Source organism: Lissotriton vulgaris, chromosome 10 (assembly GCF_964263255.1).
Source record: "Lissotriton vulgaris chromosome 10, aLisVul1.2, whole genome shotgun sequence".
NCBI lineage: Eukaryota > Metazoa > Chordata > Amphibia > Caudata > Salamandridae > Lissotriton > Lissotriton vulgaris.
In genome coordinates, this window is record NC_141698.1 from 229,733,300 (window position 1) to 229,754,638 (window position 21,339).

Sequence of the window (21,339 nt, forward strand, 5' to 3'; positions counted from 1 at the left end):
ACTAAACGTTCTACAAACGTTTTCAGAAGCTCACTAAGATTCCTCAACTGTCTCGGGCAAGATACGTGGTGAAGTACGCAACTCTGAGAGAGCGCGCGCCTAACTTAAACTCCGCTCTAGAATGCCCTAAAACACTAGACTGCTAACTTCCCAGTGCCGTTCGCCATCTTGGAATTCCGTGAATTCCATGCTTTTCACCAGGAAGTGATTGGGTTCCAATTCTGTTTTCTTGACTTTAGCACACCTGCTGACCTTGTGTTAGGGAGAACCCTGACAGTGGGTCAGAGCAGAGGGGACTGCCATCAGGAGGGAGGAAACATTGGGACTGAGAAAGGAACCAATTGCGGCTCATTGGGAGGGTCTTCTCCAAGCACTCCAGTGGACTGAGGGGGGGGGGATGTGGAGGGAGAATCTGGGGGAAGACCTAAGCCCAGGGTAGACACTGGAGTCTCTCGCCTGAAGTGGCAGCGATGTTCCATGTGTATGTTGATTGGTATTATCATCAACTGACTGATTGATAAATGCTGGTGTGTAGGGATACTAGGCACTTTGCAGTGCTAGGCGGGGCTGCTGGGACAATCCAGATGGGAGGGGGGATGGGGGATGTCATTACTGTGCTGGTCAGAGTTGGGATTGTTGTGTGTTACTGTTTTATTATACTAAGTCTGTTTGGCAGTCCATGAGGAAATAACTGGAGGACTTTATACACTGACCTTCCGAAAACAAGCAGCTGCAGGGAAATGATGCATACTATTCATGTAGTGACCTGTAAACTATTCCTGTGTCTACTTTTGTGGGGCAGGCGAGCTGCGGATAGCCAAGAGACTTAGGGCCAGATGTAGGTGGTCGTTTGAGGCCATTTACCGAGCGGTAATGGCCGATTTTGGCCGTTACCGATCGGTAAATGGGTGACAGGTATGTAGGGGGCATTATTTTACTGAATCGGTAAAATTACCGAATCGGTAATTTTACCGATTCGGTAAAATAAAAATTCTGTAAATTTACCGATTCTGAGGGACCCAGATGTAGGTGGGACTCTTCAGAGTCCCAGAGGCCTTACCGAATCGGTATTTTACCATCAAATCCAATTTGATGGTAAAATACCGATTCCGGTGTGCATGCACATGTGTGCATGCACACCTATGCCATGTGACAGGCAGACCTGCCCTTAGGGCATGTATGCCTGCCACATGGCACCCAAACCTGTTTTGGGGGTGCCAGAGGGTGTCACCCCCTGCACCCTTGTGAAAATCGGTATTTACCGATTCGGTAAATACCGAATCTGTAATGCCCATTCATTCCTATGGGCTTCAAAGCCCATAGGAATGAATGGGCATTACCGATTCGGTATTTACCGAATCGATAAATACCGAATTCTTCCGAATCGGTATTCCAGCGCATCTGGAATACCTACATATCCACCCCTTAGATTTACCAATTTTTAATTACCGAATCGGTAAAATTCGGTAATTAAAAATCTTTAAATCTATTTTACCTACATCTGGCCCTTAATGGTGTGCGTTGATAGCTGGTATATATAGTTGTCAAATGCTAATATGCAAGGAGTGTACACAGCTGATAATGTCTTCATGTACCTGTAACTTCTAAAACTTTAATAAAAATAGATTTAAACAAAAAAAATATAAGATCTCAGCAGGCATCCCTGTTTCCCTCAGGGTATCCCACATCTTAGGGCGGGGGACCAAGTTAGAGCAGATTTAAGATCTACGAATGCTGCATAGAGTATTCCCCCTGCTAAGACCACTGTGTTCCAGTATACTAACATGAATCTAAAGACTTGGTTGATAGTGCTAACTTGGGAACGAAATACTGCTTGATAAGTGGATAGTATTTTGTTCTCATCAATCCACCTGTTTACCCTACTTAGCACTAATCTCGACACAATTTTTTGAAAAGTGTCTATAAGGCTTATGGGCCTGTAATTAGATGGACAGGCGCAATCCCCCTTTTTATAAATGGGGATTATTTCAGCCCCATGCCAGGATTCTGGAATGGGGGCACCTCTAGCCAAACCATTTACAAGAATATGGATATATATTTTAGCCAGTTCTCTTGATCTGATTTATATATATCCGCCGGAATACAGTCCGGTCCTGGTGCTCTGCCTGCAGCCACTCCATCAAGGGCTCTCTCAATTTCCCCTAGTGTAAAGGATAGGGCTGAGTCAGACTCTACACAGGGCTGGTGCCCAGTACTTTCTTCGGGCGATGAAAATTGGGCCTGATAGTGTGCGACTCATACTTCTGGGGGAACGTTATTAACAGGAGCCGGGCCAGCACTACCATTGCCCCATTTTATTAAGTGCCAGAACCGACACCAATTTTTCCCATTGGTTGCGTCTAGGAGGTCCGTCCATCTATTTTCATCATAAGCCTTCTTTGCCCTAAATTGAGTGTCCTTGTAATCTGCCCTGAATTCCCTTATCTCCTGCGTAGATCCCACCCTTATTGCTTGGGACAATTGTCTGAAAGCTAACCTGCATGTCCCATCATACCATTTTGCGGCTTTATGGATGGGGAGCACATTAGATCTTTTTATATTTTTTGTGAAATAGCTTTTCAGCTTAGTAAACAGGGACTCATGGGCTTCTGTAAGGGTTGTAAGGCTAGCCTCGCTGGAGTCAAGAAAGGATAGGGCTACAAGAGACTCTTCAAGAGTGGACCTTATCTGTGCCATAGTGCCCTCATCCTCAGATACCCGTGCCCATTTTAGTCTTCGGCAGTCAAGACACATAACAACATCTGCCGTAGCAATCTCTGTGCCGCCCCTCCCCAGTGGGCGACCCTTAACCTCTAGAGTCAATGACAATGGGTCGTGATCACTCTCTGGTTGATTTAAAACCTCCATATCCTTTAATCTTGACCACAATTTTAAGTTAATAAGATAGTAGTCAATCCTGCTGCTACTTCTCCCATTATTAAAGGTGGGATTACCTTTACCATCCAATTTGTTTCTGCCATTGACTGCCCGCCACCATTGTCAAGCTTTTTAATTGTAATACTGCCTCCGTCCATTTATTGATTGTGGGGAGCGTTAAAGACGGAACACCCCAACTCACATCCTCATCGCTAGTAAGACTAGCGTCTTCTAGACCAAGGGGCTCAAATGTACAGTTAAAATCCCCCGCAATAACCCGGTTCCTTGTCCCTTCCATTGACTTAATAAAATGATCTAGGCTAGAGATGGTCAGTGAGGCTTTCCCTCCGTCCATGCCTCTAGCGTTGACATTAACCAGTATAAGACCAGGGTCGTATTCAAAATTTATTAAGAATCTGGATGTCTAGGTTATCAATCAGGTTCTTCAACCTGGAGGCCCACTTGCTGTCTTACCCAAACCGTTAATCCTAACGAAGGGCGCCCCTTAGAGTTTGCAATAGCAGGTTTACCGAAGGCCAAATAACCTGGTCGAAAAATAGTACTCAAGGACCAGGTCTCCTGAAAGGCAATAATATCATAAAACTCAATGAAAGTAGACCAATCAGAAGAAGTAGTCTTCGCTAGTAAGCCAGCAATGTTCCATGTTAACATGCTTAATGTACTCATATCAATACCTTCTCCCCGACCTAACAGTATCAGGGCCTCGGAATGCTCAGACCCCCCCGGATGTAACCAGCTGAGGGCAGGAGGAGGTGCAGGTCGGCTAGTTTGAGTCTCTGTCACAGGTAAGACTACAGAAGACAGCCAATCACATGCGTCTAAACCACAGAAGGGAGCAAATCTATTAGAAAGGTTTAGATCAATTCCTGGCAGTCTTGCAGTGGTCTGAGGCCCCTAATATGTTGGTGGTGCGGCTGCAGCACCGCTCAGCATATTAGGAGTTTCCTCACTGACACAGTTTTCATTGTGGTGAGTCTGCCATGAAAATTGTGGTGGCGAAGAAACAAAGGGGCTCTACAGGGTCCCCTGTTACCTCCATGCCAGGGAATGCATGCAGAGGGGCACATGCTGTGTCCCCATGTAAGCATGCACTCCCCATTCCTGTAGGACATGGACTTGACAGGCCAGGCCCTGCGGCCAAACCCCTTCTGTGTACAACCTTCAGGTGTGTGCCACGAGAATTGGCTGCAGGGCATAGCCTGCAACCAGGCCCTGTGGCTATTCTCCCTGGACAGCCAAACCCTGCGAGCAGCCAACCATATACCACGCAGGGCCTTCTGCAACACCAAATTATAAAAAGTGAGCCTATTGGCTTTATGAAGGGGTGAGCATATCAATATACAAAGCAGATCTGTCATCTTTCTCCAAAAATCACCAGTATTTTTGATAAAATGTATATTTCAATAATTCACACAATGGAATGTTTATTAATATTGTTTATTATAAAAATGTTTAATATTTTTTTTAATCCTTGTCTGTGACTTTATTTTTACATTGTGTTCATTATTGCATATTGTGGATGAAAATTTGGAAATTAATAGTTTGAGACATTGTTTTTTAAAGAAATAATAAAACAAACATGTTTATACTTTAAACATTTTTTGGTCCAAAAAATGCAAGTATAAAAACTACCAGAAGATGGCCTTGTTTTACAGCTGGAGAACATAGAGCTCCAGTAAGGAGTGCTTTAACAAATATGGTAAGTTCTCCTCGGATCATGGAATTGATGACTCAGGAGACTAGGAGGTCATAAGGAAGGAGGGCGGATCGCCTACACTGGCCCGGCGGTGGTGATCCGCCCGCCATCCCAACTGGATTTACCCCCGCCATATTATGATGGCAGGGGGTATCGCGGAAGATGCAAAGTGCGTCTGCCGCTTTTCCACCGGTCGGCAATTGTTCCGACTGCCGGCTGGGCGGACTTGGGCCTCAATATGGCCATCCATATTAGGATGAATGGTGTCACAGGCTTTGCAGGGAATTGCTTTGGGGGCCCGTTGCAGGCCCCCTGGGGGGTGGGGGTTGTGTGGGGCAGCACTTGGGGGGTACCTGTGGTACCACACAACATTGTCATGCGCAAGGGGGTAGGCACTGCACAGTGCCTGGCACTTTGGCATTGCGGTGGGTGCTGCTTACAACAGCACCAGTGGCAATGTCAAATATGCGAAATGAGACCTCCATGGTGGTGGCCGCATCCTAATTAGCGGTGCAGGACCCCCGCACGTATGGCAGCCGATCCCAGCACCGCAAGGATGGTGGGCTTACTGTATTTTTAATGGTGCTAGGGGGTGCTAGGGGTTGCTCGACTCCCTGCAGCCCTCAACAACATTAAATAGGCTTGGTGGTGTTCTCCCTATTCTAGGGGCACCACCAAGCTCATAAAAAAAGCATAAAAACCATAGCCCTTGAAGGGCATTATGGGGCGCTCCTTCAGAGGAACAGTGAATAGAAAATAAGTAGCTCCTGTTGCTAATTTTTTATTCACTTTTTAAAATATAATTTACTTTTGGTGTCCTGGTGCCCACACAGGGCTCACCTCCCTGAGCCTTTCCATGCACCGGGGATCTAATGCCCCTTGGCTGTGTTTTTCTAATAAGGGGAGGGAGGCGCACAGCCCCCCGTCCAAGTCACTAGTGGTCCCAGTGTCCCCATCCCAGTATATACATATATGCATAGATATATACATACATAGCAACAGCTTCTCCTGCAAAGAAAGACCTCATGCTTACTCAGGTTTGGAAATGTAATAAAAAATTGTGATGCCCAAAATTTACATCGACATGAAAAACTCATGTTTCGACCAATCGTCTGTTTTGTATGACTTTTTACCAAATTCATTTTCTCTTGCCATTATGTCATCCTGTTTGGGATAGTTCGTAGTTATGTCACTTCCTATTCCTAGTCATCTTGGAAGATGTAGTGCATACTTTTCTATAATTTGTAAGTCATACCACTTCAACTCATCTATCATTGGTGAATTAAGACAAATTGTAAATTATTCAATTGGATATTGCAAAGGGGGAATTTCATTTGTTTCTGTAGCTCCTAATTTGCACAGTTTATATATCCCTCTGGTAGCTGTCATGGCCTTAAATCCTAAGGATCGTATGTTGCTATATATGGTCCACCTCCTGATAGCCCCAAGGTCTGAATATATACGCAGACTTAATGGAGTGATCAAGTGAGGTGAGGGAAGGGAAGGGAAGAATGGGAACAGCAGGGAAGAAGACCTGTAACGAAAGCAACCGTGTTTGAGAACACATCAGTATTAAAACAACATTACCCTCCCTAACCTTCTGTTAGAGGTTTCGATCTGTAAAGTAAAATAATTCTGCTTCCAGTCAGGAAACCCATGAAGGATGAAATCGTATGATCTAGGATAAATGAACAAACTAGTCAATAACTATTTTTAGTATTAATATGTCTACTTAGCATCTACAACGTCTAAGAGATGGAATAGACCAATAGGGTTCATATAGATGACTGTAATAGGGGAGGAGCGCTGCTTTCCAGGAATGCTCGATCATACCCTTTTGTGGAGAACAGAAATGGACAAGTCTAGACAACAGCATAGGCTACTAAAAGAACGTAGGGGTTGGATTAACCCAAGAGCATGATGCCCGTAAGGTAACCCAATTCCTCTTGGGTTGTATCTTGTTTCTATAAACCCTTAAAGTGTCTCAAGAAACGTAGATCCAATATCCAAAGTAATACCCCACAAAGTCAATTGGCAATAAATGACTGTTATTGTATCCTCCTATAATACATCATATATATGATACAAGGAATGCTGTTCTCCCAATATCTCCTTGGGAACTCGTAAAGCAGTCAAAGTTATAAACAATATTTAACAAGGAATAGTGCTGTACTAGTTTTGCTTGTACTCCCTTCAAGAGTTGTTGTACCAACTTGCCAACGGAGAGGGCATCCCACTTCGCCCTCTAGTGGGCTAAGTGGGATGCACAATAGAAATAACATTACATAGAAATTGTTTTATTTCGATATTTTTGTATTTCGGTATTTGAAACTCGCTATTCTGTCTGTGCACAGTATGCGTTCTATATTTCTTTGACTTTTCTCTTCTGTGGTGTTTGGCACACCTACTGATTGCCATTGGTCGTTATCTGTGGCATTCCGAAATGCTGGCTTGGTATTGCTGCATTTGTGTAAATGTCCCTCCTTTGTGTTCTTAGCTCCCTCCCTGGCGATTTAACTCTGAGAACATTTTAGTTGGCCATCACACTGTACAGCGTGTGATGGCCCTGTAGAGAGCCACTCGGGCTCTCCCATACTTTGTTGCAAAACATACACACATGCACGCATACCCTGGGGCGGGCTCGCACCGGGGTATAAATAAACAAGGCGGAAGACCGCTCGGGGTCTTTCCGGGTAACTCAGTAACCAGAGTCTGTGTCATTCCTTTAAGGCTCCTTCACCACATGTTGGGCCTTGACCCCCACACACTACATTGGCGACGAGGCCGGCCTACCTGCACGCGTGCCTGGCTGCCTCTGTCGGTGGTGTCACTGTGTGCCTGCATCCTGCTGCAGAGCCCACCCGCGTGTGCTGCTGTGCTGACTCCGGTTCACGAGACCCGCCCACGCGCCTCCCTGGTGGGAGCGCCTTCAGCCGGCGGTACTCGCCGGAGAGTCAGGGTGCGCGGCGTCCAGCCAGAAGGTGCGGGTGAGTCTGCTGCTATCCCGCAAGCGCGGCACCCCTGCGTGTCCTTCTCCTCCCTCTTCGTGGAGGTGGTGGCAGCGCCGAAGCCTAGCGACGCCTGAGCGCCCGTCCCTGGAGGAGGAAGAGTTACGCGCGGCGGCACCACGTGGTCTCGGTGAGGCCCAGCACCAGCCCCCAGCCTCGCCGCAGCCACGGCCTCAGCAAGCGCGCACGGACGCCCGTGACACACCCCCGGCCCTGCCCCCAGCGCACACGGCCCGTAGGGGAGATTGGAACGGCGAAAGGCAACAAGCACAAGCAAAGCCAAACGGCTGGAAGACGCCAGGCCCCATACTCTGCAAACACAGCCTAGAGGGGGGAAGGGAGCACAAGTCCTACCTGCCGAAGAGTAGAGAAAACAAGCACAGGCTAAGCCAAGCGGCTGTACTGTTGAACTCACCCCGAGGGGAACAAGGGGCAGCGCAAGCATCCTCACATCAACCACGAACCCTGGCCTGCCTGAACACCAGGGTTAGAGGCTCCACCACACGGGACCAACCGGGAAGCTCTAGAAGGGCCAAGGGAGAACTGAGCTATGTCAGTAACAGCGCCAGGAGCGGGCCAAGATGGGGCAGGCCAAAACCCACCTCCAGTGGTCGCACCACCACCAGCGATAGCCGCGCCGCCGCCGCCACAGGCCCAGAACCAAGCCGGAGCCCCCACGCTGATGGCACCCACCCACCTACACTCTGGCGCAGCGCCCATTCCCCCGTTTAGCGAGGCGGCAGACCCTGCAACGGCGGCGCTAAGATGGAAGGCGTGGGTTGGGAGGCTCAACCTATACTTCAAAGGCACCAGGGAGACGGATGGAACCGTAAAAAGATCGCTCCTCATCCTGTACAGTGGGCCAGAGATTTACGAGCTGTTCGAGTCGCTCCCCAACACGGGACCCGAGTATGACTATGACGCCGCGGTCGCTGCACTGAATGCGCACTTTGATCCCCAACTCAATAATGATTTTGAAAAATTCAAATTCAAACGAGCATGTCAAACGGAGTCGGAGTCCGTCGACATGTACTACGCTAGGCTACGCCGGCTTGCTAGCACCTGCCCATTCACCAACCCACGGGAGGAAATCCGAGACCAAATCATAGTGGGCTGCAAGTCGAAACTGCTGAGAAAGCTCATTCTCCGCCAACCGGGCATATCGCTAGATGAAATACTGATCCTAGCCAGGTCACACGAGCAATCCGATGCAAGGGCGGAGGAGATGGAGGCAGCGCTACGCACGCCGGTAATTGCCCCGGCCGCCGCAAGGACGACGCCAATTAAGGAGGAGAGAATTGACGCAATCCAGAGGAGATTCCCGGCCGTTCGCCCACGAAGTGCCCCCTCCCGAGGAAATCAGTGCGGGTACTGTGGTGAAGACCATCCTGCGTCGGCCACATGTGGCGCAAAAGGAAAGACGTGCCTAAAGTGCGGGAGGTTAAACCATTTTGCCGCAGTATGTAGGGGAGGAAAGTACAAGCCAGCTGGTCCAAGAGCCAGGACAGTGACACAGCGCATCCGACAGCTATCGCTTGACCACGACCCACCCCCTCCTGACCACCAGGCTCAGGAAAGACGACCTCGATATGAAGACGATGAGGACAATGAGGTGTATGTCGTCTCCTACGTCAGCAGAGCGTCCACCGCCTCCCATGTGCTCCATAGCTGTAGAAGGCACTGAAATAAAAGCCCTGATAGACACGGGGGCATCCGTGAATGTCATGGATTCCGATCAATATGAGAAAATGTCTCCTAAGCACCCGCTGGCACCTTCCACCGCAAGGATCTACACCTATGGCGGTACAGAACCGCTACCGCTAAGGGGAGTGATCCAAACGACCGTCGTAAATGGCGAGTATTTCACAGAAACACGGTTCCACATCACAGAGGGGAAGAAAGGCACCCTTCTGAGCTGCCACACGGCAGAGGACCTTGGCCTTGTGTTCTTTGCCAACCAGGTGCATCAGGCACATGCAGACTTCCTGCTGAAGGACTTCCCAGAGTTGTTTCAAGGCCTCGGAAAACTCAAAGGACGGAAGTTCAAGCTGCATATAGACACATCCGTACGGCCGGTAGCCCTCCGACACAGGAGAGTGCCATTCAATTTGAGGCCGCAAGTCGAAGAAGAACTCCGGAAACTAGAAAGACCTTGGCGTCATAGAAAAGGTGTCGGGCCCGACACCCTGGGTTTCCCCGTTGGTAGTAGCACCAAAGCCAAAACAACCAAGGGCGATCAGGTTGTGTGTGGACATGAGGCTGCCCAATGCGGCCGTCAAACGAGAACGACACATCACCCCTACCATGGATGATATCGTGGCTGATTCTGAATGGGGCGAAATGGTTCTCGAAACTAGACCTCAACTCGGGATACCATCAGCTCGAGTTGGAACCAGCAAGTAGGTATATCACTACCTTCTCGACCCATGTGGGACTTCGACGCTATAAACGGTTAAGCTTTGGTGTCTCCTCCGCTGCGGAGGTGTTCCAAAACGCCATACGGGAAGTACTATCCGGACTGAGTGGAGTAATCAACCTCAGTGACGATATATTGGTATACTCGGCGACCCTCGAGGAACACCACGCAGACCTGAGGGCCACCCTCCAAAGGCACGTGGACAGCGGACTAACCCTACACCGGTCGAAATGCTCCTTTTATCAAGAGTCAATAGACTTCTTCGGCTACACGTTCACGAGGGAAGGTCTGAAAGTGGATCCCAAAAAGGCAGAGGCGATCAAGGCAGCGAGCACTCCAAGAAACCCCACCGTGCGCAGTTTCTTAGGCATGGCCACTTACTGTGGTCGGTTTATACCCAACCTGGCCGCGCTTGCAGAACCCCTCAGAGCCTTCACGCGAATGGACCACAAATGGGAATGGACAGTAGCGGCCAACAACGCATTTCAAAACATCAAGGCCAGCCTCCTGGATAATACTGTGATGGCCTACTTCCAGCCCCGCCGCAGAACAGAGCTGATCGTCAATGCCAGCCCAGTGGGCCTGGGGGCGGTACTCCTGCAGAAATACGGACCAGAAGTGTGCAAACCAGTCGCATATGCCAGCAAGGCGCTGTCTGACACTGAGACCAGGTATGCCCAGATCGAAAGAGAGGCACTGGCCATTAAATGGGCATGTCAGCATTTCCATCTTTACCTGTGCGGGCAGGAGTTCACTGTGGTGACGGACCACAAGCCACTACTGCCATTGTTCGCAGGGTCATCCAGGCTGGCACCCCCACGTATCGAACGCTGGGCTGTCCAGCTACAGGGTTATAACTTCAGGATTGTGTTCCGAGCTGGGGCACACAATCTGGCTGACTACCTATCCCGCCACCCCGATGTCGTCAGCCAATATCCACCACGAGAAGAAGGTGTGGAAGCTGAGGAGTTCGTCCACATGGTCTCGCAGGCAGCATGCCCAGAAAACATGACGCTGAAGGAAATAGGGGAAGCGACCGCCACGGACGAGACGCTAGTAAGAGTTTGCCATGCTCTGGAAGGAAACCGCAGGGCCCATTTCCTTGATGGAGCACTGAGCCTTCGATTGGAAGTGAGCCATGCGCAAATCCGGAGTGAGCTGAGCGTGGGCGATGAAGGAGTCATTCTCAGAGGACATCTCATCGTAATGCCTGAGAGTCTCCAACAAAGAGCATTAGCTCTGGCACACGTAGGCCATCAGGGAATGGCCAAGATAAAAGCCCGTCTGAGAAGCAAGGTATGGTTCCCCACCATGGACAGTCAAGTGGACGCGATGGTTCAATCCTGCCATGCCTGCACAATCACGGGCAGTGACCCGACACCAGCACCAGTGATCACCGAGGATGCACCCAAGACGCCCTGGACACACCTCAACATAGATTTCGGGAGCTTCCCCGATGGCCGACACACCTTGGTCCTTGTCGATTCGTTCTCAAAGTTCCCGATAGTGGAGGTCATATCTTCGACAGCATTTCCCCAAGTCAAAAAGGTTTTGAATCGCATTTTTACCACCATGGGACTCCCGGACGAAATCAAGTCTGACACCGGGCCCCCCTTTCAAGGGGGAGAATTTCAGAACTATCTCGAGAGCCTCCGGATCAAGCAAAGGAAAATCACCCCGTTGTGGCCCCAGGCAAACGGGGAAGTCGAAAGACTAATGAGAACACTCAACAGAGCCCTGAGGATCGCAGTGGACAGTGGGGAAGATCCGGAGATAGCCCTCGATCAATTCCTAGGGGCCTATCGGCAGACGCCTCACAGCACCACAAAATGTGCTCCCGCGCATGTGTTATTCAAGAGAGCACCCCGTGATAGCATCCCGACAGACAGCACCTGGGTGCCCGAAGAAAGAGATGCTGAGGTCATTCAAGCTCGGAGGCAAACCACCAACCAGAAGGCGAGTGAGTATCGCCATGCCAAGGAGCCTACTCTGCAGGAGGGAGACACGGTCGTAGTGCGAGATCGCCACCCGGGATGGAAATTCCGCATGCCTTATGAATCTGAGGTGTGGATCGTGGACAAGGTCCAAGGAACGATGGTGACTGCAAGGCGAAATGGACAAGTGGTGACCAGCAACGTGTCATGCTTTAGGAAAGCAAGGGAGACAACTGGAGGCCAACACACCGCGGAAGATCTGGAGGCAGCAGATGATGGAGGTCTAGATCTCGGAGGATCATTGCCAGGGTCGCCCATAACCAGGCAAAGATGAGAGAGCTCGCCCAGAATGACACCGCAAAACCTCACCGTCGAGAACAACCGACCCTGGGCGGGCCTCAGTGGCTAGAGTGCAGGGACAACCCCGGCTGGGGTTGCAGGATCGCCGTATGCTCGGAACCAACGCTACAATCTGCGGCCCAATCCGAGACCCAGACAGAATCTGAGAGACTTTGCCTGGACATCTCCGTGAGTCGAGAAACGCGTGAGTGCTGTAAGGACAGAACTAAATCGAAGGAGGGACGTAGAGAGCCACTCTGGCTCTCCCATGCTCTGTTGCAAAACATATACGCATGCACGCATACCCCAGGGCGGGCTCGCACCGGGGTATAAATAAACAAGGCGGAAGACCGCTCGGGGTCTTTCCGGCTAACTCAGTAACCAGAGTCCGTGTCATTCCTTTAAGGCTCCTTCACCACGTGTTGGGCCTTGACCCCCACACACTACAGGCCCCTCCTAGCTCTTTAACTTGTTTCAATTTGCCTGCCCCTCCTCCTGTTTTTGCAGGACTCCAACTTCTAAGCTCTCAGTACCACCTACCCCTCCCCACCACATACACACACACCGAGGAATGCTGACTGGATTGAATGTCTTAAATTGAAATAATGGCAGAGGTGAGTCACGAGCTACTCTTTGCTACACAGATGGTCTGCCGTCCCAGTGCTCCGGAACTCACTCCGCTCTGTCATCATTTAGATTTATAACTTTCAAACTCATCTCACCTGACATTGAGATCGTGCATCTTAATTTGTGTTGGAAAGTGAGTGCTTGTTAGCAAAGGTAAACCAACTTTGTTTTTTATCGTTAGGCAGAGTGTGCATGCTATGGAAAGCTCTTTTATTTGTTTGAAAGGCAGAAGTGTGTTGCATTTTAACCCTTTGGGCTCGCCCGGAATTCCCCGCCGGTGTGGGCGAATTCCACGCATGCGTGGTTTGGGCGGCCACCGGCCACCGTGACGTCAGATGGCCAGGGCTGTCCGACGCATGCAAGGGGTTAAGAAAATGCAACACACTTCTTCCTTTCAAACAAATAAACAATTCGCTTTCTTAAGCACCCACGCTGTTGACAGTAATAACAAGCATTGGCATAGCTAATAAGTCTCGCCTTTGGGACCTTATAAGTGTTTAGCCATGCAACAGTTGATGTTGTTGCACCAAGGATATTGTGCTGGATAACTAAACACTTACAAAGTCCCAAAGGGAGACCTATTGGCTATGCCAGTGCTTGTTTAAAGGGGGCCTCGAAACAGGTCTCTATCAGGCTCTGTGTGTGCCCTGGCGCAGGCGGTCGTTTTTTTCCGGACTGCAGTGACAGCAGGCCCATCGATGTGTGCATGCTCACACTGCTCACTTCTCACTAGTGGAGAAGTTATGGCATGACGTCATTCCTGGTGAGCTTTGTGGGAGAAGGGAAATCCTTTAAAGAGAGTAATTTTCTCTCTGGATTTCCCTTCTCTTTTTGAAACTCAGGATTAGAAAAAGTGTTGTGCTGTCACATGCAACTAGCAACCATCACCAAAGCCAATAGTCCTGACTTGTTGTAGGTATGATGTTACTTGTGTATCATATAGCTAGATGCAATGACAGACACATCAAAATACAAGTCAGGCGGGGCACACTATGCTGAGCACAGATTTTAGCTTACGTGTTTTAAGCCACACCCTTAATTACATTGCGCATGCCCTTAGAGAGAGCCTCCAGTTTTTTCATCCCACTTAAAGCCCTGGTTGGGGTATATTCAAATTTAGGTAGGTTACACTTCACCGTTTAAGCATGTCATTGTTCTTCGCATTACACTTTCACCATATAACATGCTCTCATTGTCCTTTCCATGTGAAAAAGTAATGTAACTGAAGTGAGATTCGAAACCAATCTATATTTGTTACTAAAATGTTTCTAGGTATTGGAGGATGAGTCTCACACTCTGAACTACTGCCTCGTTTAAAAAAAAGTATGTATGGTAATACTTGGTACAGTTGCGTGGAATAATGTATGACGTTTAAAAAACACGTAACCATCAGTGTCCTCATGCTAAGACCATGGTAAATAAAACACAAGCTTGGACCCATTAAAATGCAAGTTAGGGCTTCTCAAATCCCCTAAAAGTGATAACCAGAGGTCTGTGCGCCTCAGACAAAGCCATAAGTTTCAGACCATTGCAAAGTGAACAATGTGCATGTATTCTGCAGAGACAGAGTTAACAATAATAAGGAAATGAGGTAGAACATAATCAGATTTTACTTAATGTCCTCTTTTTCTTCTTCCAGTCACCCATGTGATGAAAAGGATTATAACTTTTCACGGAACATATCTGCCGCAAGCTTGGGATCCTTGCTGATTCACCACAGCACGAACCATGTATCTCAGAACAGTGAACCAAACCTGATGGAACCACTAATGGGGGGGAACACATCTGAGAACGACACTAAAATTGACATTGAGAAGGAGGTTGGTATTGAATTTCCTGCTGTTGGACTGTGAGCATGGAAAATATTTGTTTGTGCTTTCACTGCAAATCTACTCGATGACCTGTGTATGTGCTGCAAAGCAGCCCTCAATATGTAAGACTAACTGGACCTTGAACATCAGGTACTGTACTTTCTGTTTTTTTTAATGTACTCTATTGATTTTCATGGTTGTATGTCGTTACAACGCATACTTTTACAACGCATACCTTTACAACGCATTTTTTACACCGCAACATTCATTACAACGCATTCCATTACAACGCATGCCATTACAACAAATTATTTGAAACTACCTTTACAACGCATTCCACTACAACGCATACTACATTTACAACGCATACCATTACATTGCATGTATGGTAAGTATTGGATAGTGTAGGGGTAAAAATTACTATTCTAACTCCAGGGGGTGCAGCAGTAGGGTAAGTGTTGGATAGTGTAGGGGTAAAAATTACTATTCTAACCTTTACAACGCATTCCACTACAACGCATACTACATTTACAACGCATACCATTACATTGCATGTATGGTAAGTATTGGATAGTGTAGGGGTAAAAATTACTATTCTAACTCCAGGGGGTGCAGCAGTAGGGTAAGTGTTGGATAGTGTAGGGGTAAAAATTACTATTCTAACTCCAGGGGGCGCAACAGTAGGGTAAGTATTGGATAGTGCAGGGGTAAAAATTACTATTCTAACTCCAGGGGGTGCAACAGTAGGGTAAGTATTGGATAGTGTAGTGGTAAAAATTACTATTCTAACTTCAGGGGGTGCAACAGTAGGGTAAGTGTTGGATAGTGTAGGTATGCGTTGTAATGGTATGCGTTGTAATGACTGCATTGTAATGACATGCGTTGTAGTGGTATGCGTTGTAGTGACATGCGTTGTAATGGTTGCGTTGTAATGGTATGCGTTGTAATGGATGTTGCGTTGTAAAAGTTTTGTTGCAAAGGTAGTGCGTTGTAAAAGTTGCGTTGTAAGTGTTGTTTCCCGATTTTCATAGAAGAGACACAACAGTTTGGATCAACATCATTTCAGCATATATTGGATTCAGAAAGTATACACACTCTCCCCCCAGTTGCTCCCATCTTCCCTTAAAAATGTGCTAACTGGTACCCATTGTTAATGAGGTATAATAAACATTCTGAGCCCTATGATCCCCCTTCGAGACTGCAAGCAGTGTGCCAAGCCCCTATAGTAGGAGAGTCGAAATCCTAAGCAAGTCTTTATGCACGTCTATTCATCAGTCTCTGCTGTGCCCAACTCCAGCCGTTTTTTTCTAGTTGGCCATCATTCTCTGGCTGCCCACAAGCCAACTCATTCTCGGTTAATGTACCAGTTCCATGTTCGTCATCTCCTCCACATTCACACCAGGTTCTGGGGCATCCCGCAAGTCAGCCAGCTTTGCCGCCCATTCAGTCCTATTGTCCGCCACTTTTTACCCCTCTTACTTGTTTCATCCTCACCTCCTCTGCCACCGCCCAATCTGACATATCTTGTTGCCAGTCTGGGTATACTGGGGGAGTAGCCCAGCCATTTTATGGCAATGAGGGGTTTTGCAAGCAGGAAACCAAGTAGCAGAAATGTTCGACTCTGTTTCCTGCGCTTCGGGTTTTGTATCCGGCCCAACTAACAGTATCAGGTGTTGGTTGCAGGTCCCAGCTAGTGGCCCTATTAAGATGTACTACTATATCTGACCAGTATTGTGCTAGAGATGAGCAGTGCCATAATAGGTGTATAAAATCTCCTGCAGGGTGCCAGCATCTGGTACATCTGTCCATCTGGGTGTTATAAATAGAATGTAAGAGTTTAGGGGAGTGATATGCTTAGTGTGTGAAGTATTATTATTACATGAATTTAAACTGTGCGTTTGAGCTGTCCATCTTTACTCCTAGATCTTTACTACTAGGAAGTAAGGCCTACTTTCATGTGCTGTTGCGGACATTTTAGCATTTTGGACGTATTGCCCTGTATTGAGCACAAAGGAGTCAATCGTGTCTTCCTGAGTTATAAACTTGCCCACAAGGTATAAATCGGCAAGCACATCACAACCTCCGTCTTTCCATTTCTGTACTGACATTACATCCACAATTTGCGCGACTGGGTTCAAATCCTATATCGCCATGTCCCTCGCTTACAGGGTGCGTCATAACACTTGTTTGAGCGCTGTTTTCCATATTCGGCACACTACACCTGTTTTACTATAAAGAGCATATCTAGTGGCACTCGTGCCCCTCTCCTAAGCAGAGTGGGGAGTGGCTGGCCCCCCTGGGAGCCACTTAACAGTTTATTTTCTCATTTATCCCCTGAGTCCAACCAGTGGACATGTTGTAAATGCGCTGCCAGATAATAAAGTTTTATATTAGGTATCTCTGGTCCTCCTCTCTCCCAGATCTGTCTGAGCACGGGTAGTCCAATTTGTTCTCGTCTAAAATTAGTCAGTATACTTCGGTGAAACAGTGCCAGGGATGTGATAAAACATACCCTGCAACACATACAGGCACGTGGGGAGCACCACCTTCTTCACGATCGTGGCCTTGCCCATCAAGGATAGAGAAAGGTCCCTCCAGAATCAAATCAAACCTCAAAGATCCTCCAATACTCTGCCAAAGTTAAGCTCCAGAAAGGTTTGCTCCATATGAGCAATTCTGACCCCCAAGTGGCATATTCCTTCTGGCCCCAAGGGAGCCCCAGCCGTGTAAGAGACTCAGTCGGGGTGCCAAACAGACAACCCATCGGGAATAGCTGGGATTTGTTATTTTCACATACAGGCAAGAGGCTTCTCCAAACATTTGTAGGATGTTCAAAAGTATGGAGAATGAGTATTCCAGGCTCCACAGATACACTGAGGCATCATCCGCATATAAGGATATCACATGCGTGACATCACCCACTTTGATGCACCAGGGTCTTAGCTCATGACGTGTTCACACAGCCTATGGCTCCATGGTTAACACAAACAGAAGGGGTGACGGGGAATAGCCTTTGCGAGTGCCCCTATATAGTTGGAATCTACTAGAGACGACTCCTCCCATGCCGTATCCTGGCTCCTGGGACATTATATAGTAGTTTGATCCAGGCTATATAGTGTGGGCCAAGCCCTACCTTAACTAGTACCCGCTTGTTCGATGTCTAAAAAAGCCAAGGCATATCACTATTTTACCGATGTGTGACCAGATATATGTGTGTGAATATAAGGGGGTTATACCCAGATAAGTCACTAGGGGCCTGGGTGCAATGCGGTACAATTAAAGGGGTCCCAGTGAACTAATAAAAGCTGTACATACAACTATTACTTGCACTAAATCAAAAACCACAATACAAGAAATAAGGCGCACTGTTATTTAATCACAATGGGCTTTGATCATTACGTTATAAACAATAACAACATAGTCATCATAGTGCCCCAGGGTGGAAAGGGGAATGGGGTGAAATGGAGTGTTATTGTAAAGGAGAAAGGATGTGACAGTGGAACAGGGTGCAATTACAATGTATCAAAATTTGCAATTCAACAATTCAGCTGGCTTCAGATCCCTGAGCCAGTAGATAGAATAACTAATATCCAAAAATTGAATATAACACCATGCACTTGACGCTGCTAGTTCATAGTCAATATAATGGTGGCGTCAGCTGGTATAAGGTAGTAGCCGTCGACGTTTCGACCCCAAGACTACAACAGTAGGTGCAAATCACACCTTACACTGGGGTCTTCATCAGGACAAGAAGGAGCCCAGGGGTGCACTGGTTGTTCAAGGTGGGTGGGTAATTAATTGCCCACATGGGCAGGTGAATCTATGTACATCAAAGGCGCAGATCAATAAATGAAGACGTATCGAAACAATTCATAGGTGCAACTCAATGGACGCGCAAAAGGTCGTCAATTGTCTGTATTTGTTCAATGCGGTTAATTTCAGATCACATGCCGGGTGACGCAGAGGGGTATAGCTCATCGTTAGCGTGACCTAATCATAGGGCTGTCACTATGAGCAAACCGGAGAGAGCTGTACTACTACCGTCGGTATAGTCTTCGTTTCCTCAGGCTGCTGCAGTGTCCGTGTAGAACCTTCGCGCCAGCACTTGCGGGTGTACAATCGCCGGCGACAGCCCTATGATTAGGTCACGCTAACGATGAGCTATACCCCTTTGCGTCACCCGGCATGTGATCTGAAATTAACCGCAGTTGACCAAGAAAAGGAGTGACTGCATTTAAACCACAAGAATGAGCAATACTCGTGTATAATTGTTCCACATCAAGAGTAATCAGCAGCATGTCTTCTTGCCAATCCAAGTCCTCTATTTTTGCTAAAAAGTCGCTTGTATCCCGGACAAAACTGGGAAGAGTGTTAACCCAACTTTATAGGAAAAAGTCAATATATTCGCCCACATTTTCTCCACAGCTGTTTATGGCGGAGATAATGGGTCTGCCGGGAACAGGCGATGTCCCTTTGTGAATTTTTGGGATTAGATAGAGGACTGGCAGGACTGGATGTTCATTGTACATGAATTTATATTCATCCGCTGAGATGAGACCTTCCCTGCGATATTTTAGAAGTAGTTTGTGTAAGCTTTCATTAGCTTTCAGATACTCTTTGTTAGTTGATTTGATGTAACAAGCAGGGTCTTGTAACTGCCTTTGTGCCTCTGTAGAGTAATCAGATTTAGGCCAAATAACGATGTTACCCCCTTTATCTGCAGTTTTCACTGTTATATTGGTGTTGTCTTTTAGCTTTTTCATAAGTTCAAAGTATTTGGCCTTTTGCACATTGTACTTCTTTTTCTTTTGATTATTCAATTTTTTTTTACAACTCTTTGATGTCTGCAATAATACAATCCTGCATCTTTAGCCATGATAGGCACGAAATCCGATTTACCTTTGAATGGCGTGATACCGGCCCCTTTTTGAGTCATGTTGATTTTTTCTAGTCTTTTTTGTGTGCTTGTTTCGCCATCATCACCCATTATTTGAGAGTTGGTTGCACGGTTGAGATCATGCATATCAAGGAAAACTGGTACGTCAGATACTGATAGTTGAAGTATATTCTCAGTAATGTTGGTGCTAATATTGTCTTCAGTACCTATAGTAGACTTTAATTTTTGTAGCGCAAAGAATTTCTTCAGCTTTAATTTGCGAATATAACGGTACACATCAACTCTGGTGGAGGCATATCTGAAATTTTGTTCGGGGCAGAAATTTAAACCAAGCATCAAAAGTTGCTGTTCCGCTTTTGTGAGGGTTATGTCTGATAGGTTCACAATGGATCTCCCCATCTCTACTTCTTCTTCTTCCATGATTGGTTTGTCTTTTTGTTCTGTCCCCCTTTGTTTGTGTTTCCTTCTCCTTTCGCGTCTTTTTTTGTTTCTGCGGGTGTTACTGCATTTTTTTGACGCAGTCTCAGTGTGTGCAGTCTTTCGGCTACTAAAAAACCAAGCTCTTCATCAATATCAAAAATGGGCATGGGAAGGCCAATTGCAGTTAAATCTTCATTTGAGCTGATTGATCCACTAGAGGTCGAGGCTATGTCAGAGTTGGAGCTCACAGTAGCTTGGTCTTGTGCCTCAGTTGATTTAGCTGTGGATATTAAATTTGGCACTGCATTTCCTTTTCCCCTGAATTGCTGGCGTTTTGTAACATTATATTTACGCGCAAAAGTAAATATCTGGCCATTTGCGTAGTCCGCTGCATCTCGTGCAAATTTGTTGACTTTCCTTGCTTTGATTTTGCCTGCGTGTTTCTTGAGTCTGTCATGCATTCCTTCTTTTAATTTTTTAGCGGTTTCAGTTTCTTCCATTGCATTGATTTGCTCTTGAATTTTATCAATTGTGGTCAATATTGCATCCCTGTCGATGGCAGCATATTTGATCAAAATATGTACTAGGTTCATCGAGGCCGCCAGGTTGCTTTGGCCCCATTCCTTTAACATCAGAGGGTTTGGGTTTTCAAAGCTCGGAGCGAGCATTATTCTCAAACCCCTTGGTACACGTTTGACATCTGCATATTTAGAGAGTGAGTAATGTTCCCACCATTTCATAACTTCTAAGCGTTTTTGCTTTTCTAACGCCTTGTATAGTGCTTTGATGTCTGTGTCTTCTTGAGCCTCAGTGTTAGGTGCTGTTGCATTAACATTGCTGCCTGGCGAGATGACCTGATTAAATAGCTGTTCCGCTTCCTCCTCCCTCACACGGAACTCCTCCGCAGACATTATCCTCTGCCCCAACCTGACTCTTTCTTCGGCTGTACGCCTCTATTTATATGTATATTTTAAATTAAAACAAAATTCTTTTTTTCCAATATTTATTATATATATATTCAAACACACACACATATATATATATATATATATATATATATATATATATATATATATATATATATTCACTGAAAAAACCATTGGTTATAGACCATATATAGTTAGGGATTAGCCTTTTCAAAACCTTATTTTACTCGCATAAAACCATTGAAATTCCATATATAGTTAGTTGCACTAACTATAATATATATCGCGGACCCGCAATCCACTGCTAATGATGTCACATATTACATCATTCATGACATGGTCAGTGACATCACTGATGACATCACTG

General features: G+C 46.9%; 1 protein-coding gene across 4 annotated transcripts in view; it reads left to right on the plus strand.

Annotated features, from left to right (window-relative positions):
- Nucleotides 1-21,339, plus strand: part of SLC4A2 (solute carrier family 4 member 2) — a 1,480,655-nt gene that overhangs the window by 958,769 nt on the left and 500,547 nt on the right. For all 4 annotated transcript variants that reach the window (XM_086940913.1, XM_086940912.1, XM_086940914.1 and 1 more), the window contains one exon: nucleotides 14,558-14,738. In XM_086940913.1, the coding sequence (XP_086797039.1) occupies nucleotides 14,558-14,738 (181 nt within the window). The remainder of the gene's footprint in view (nucleotides 1-14,557; nucleotides 14,739-21,339) is intronic.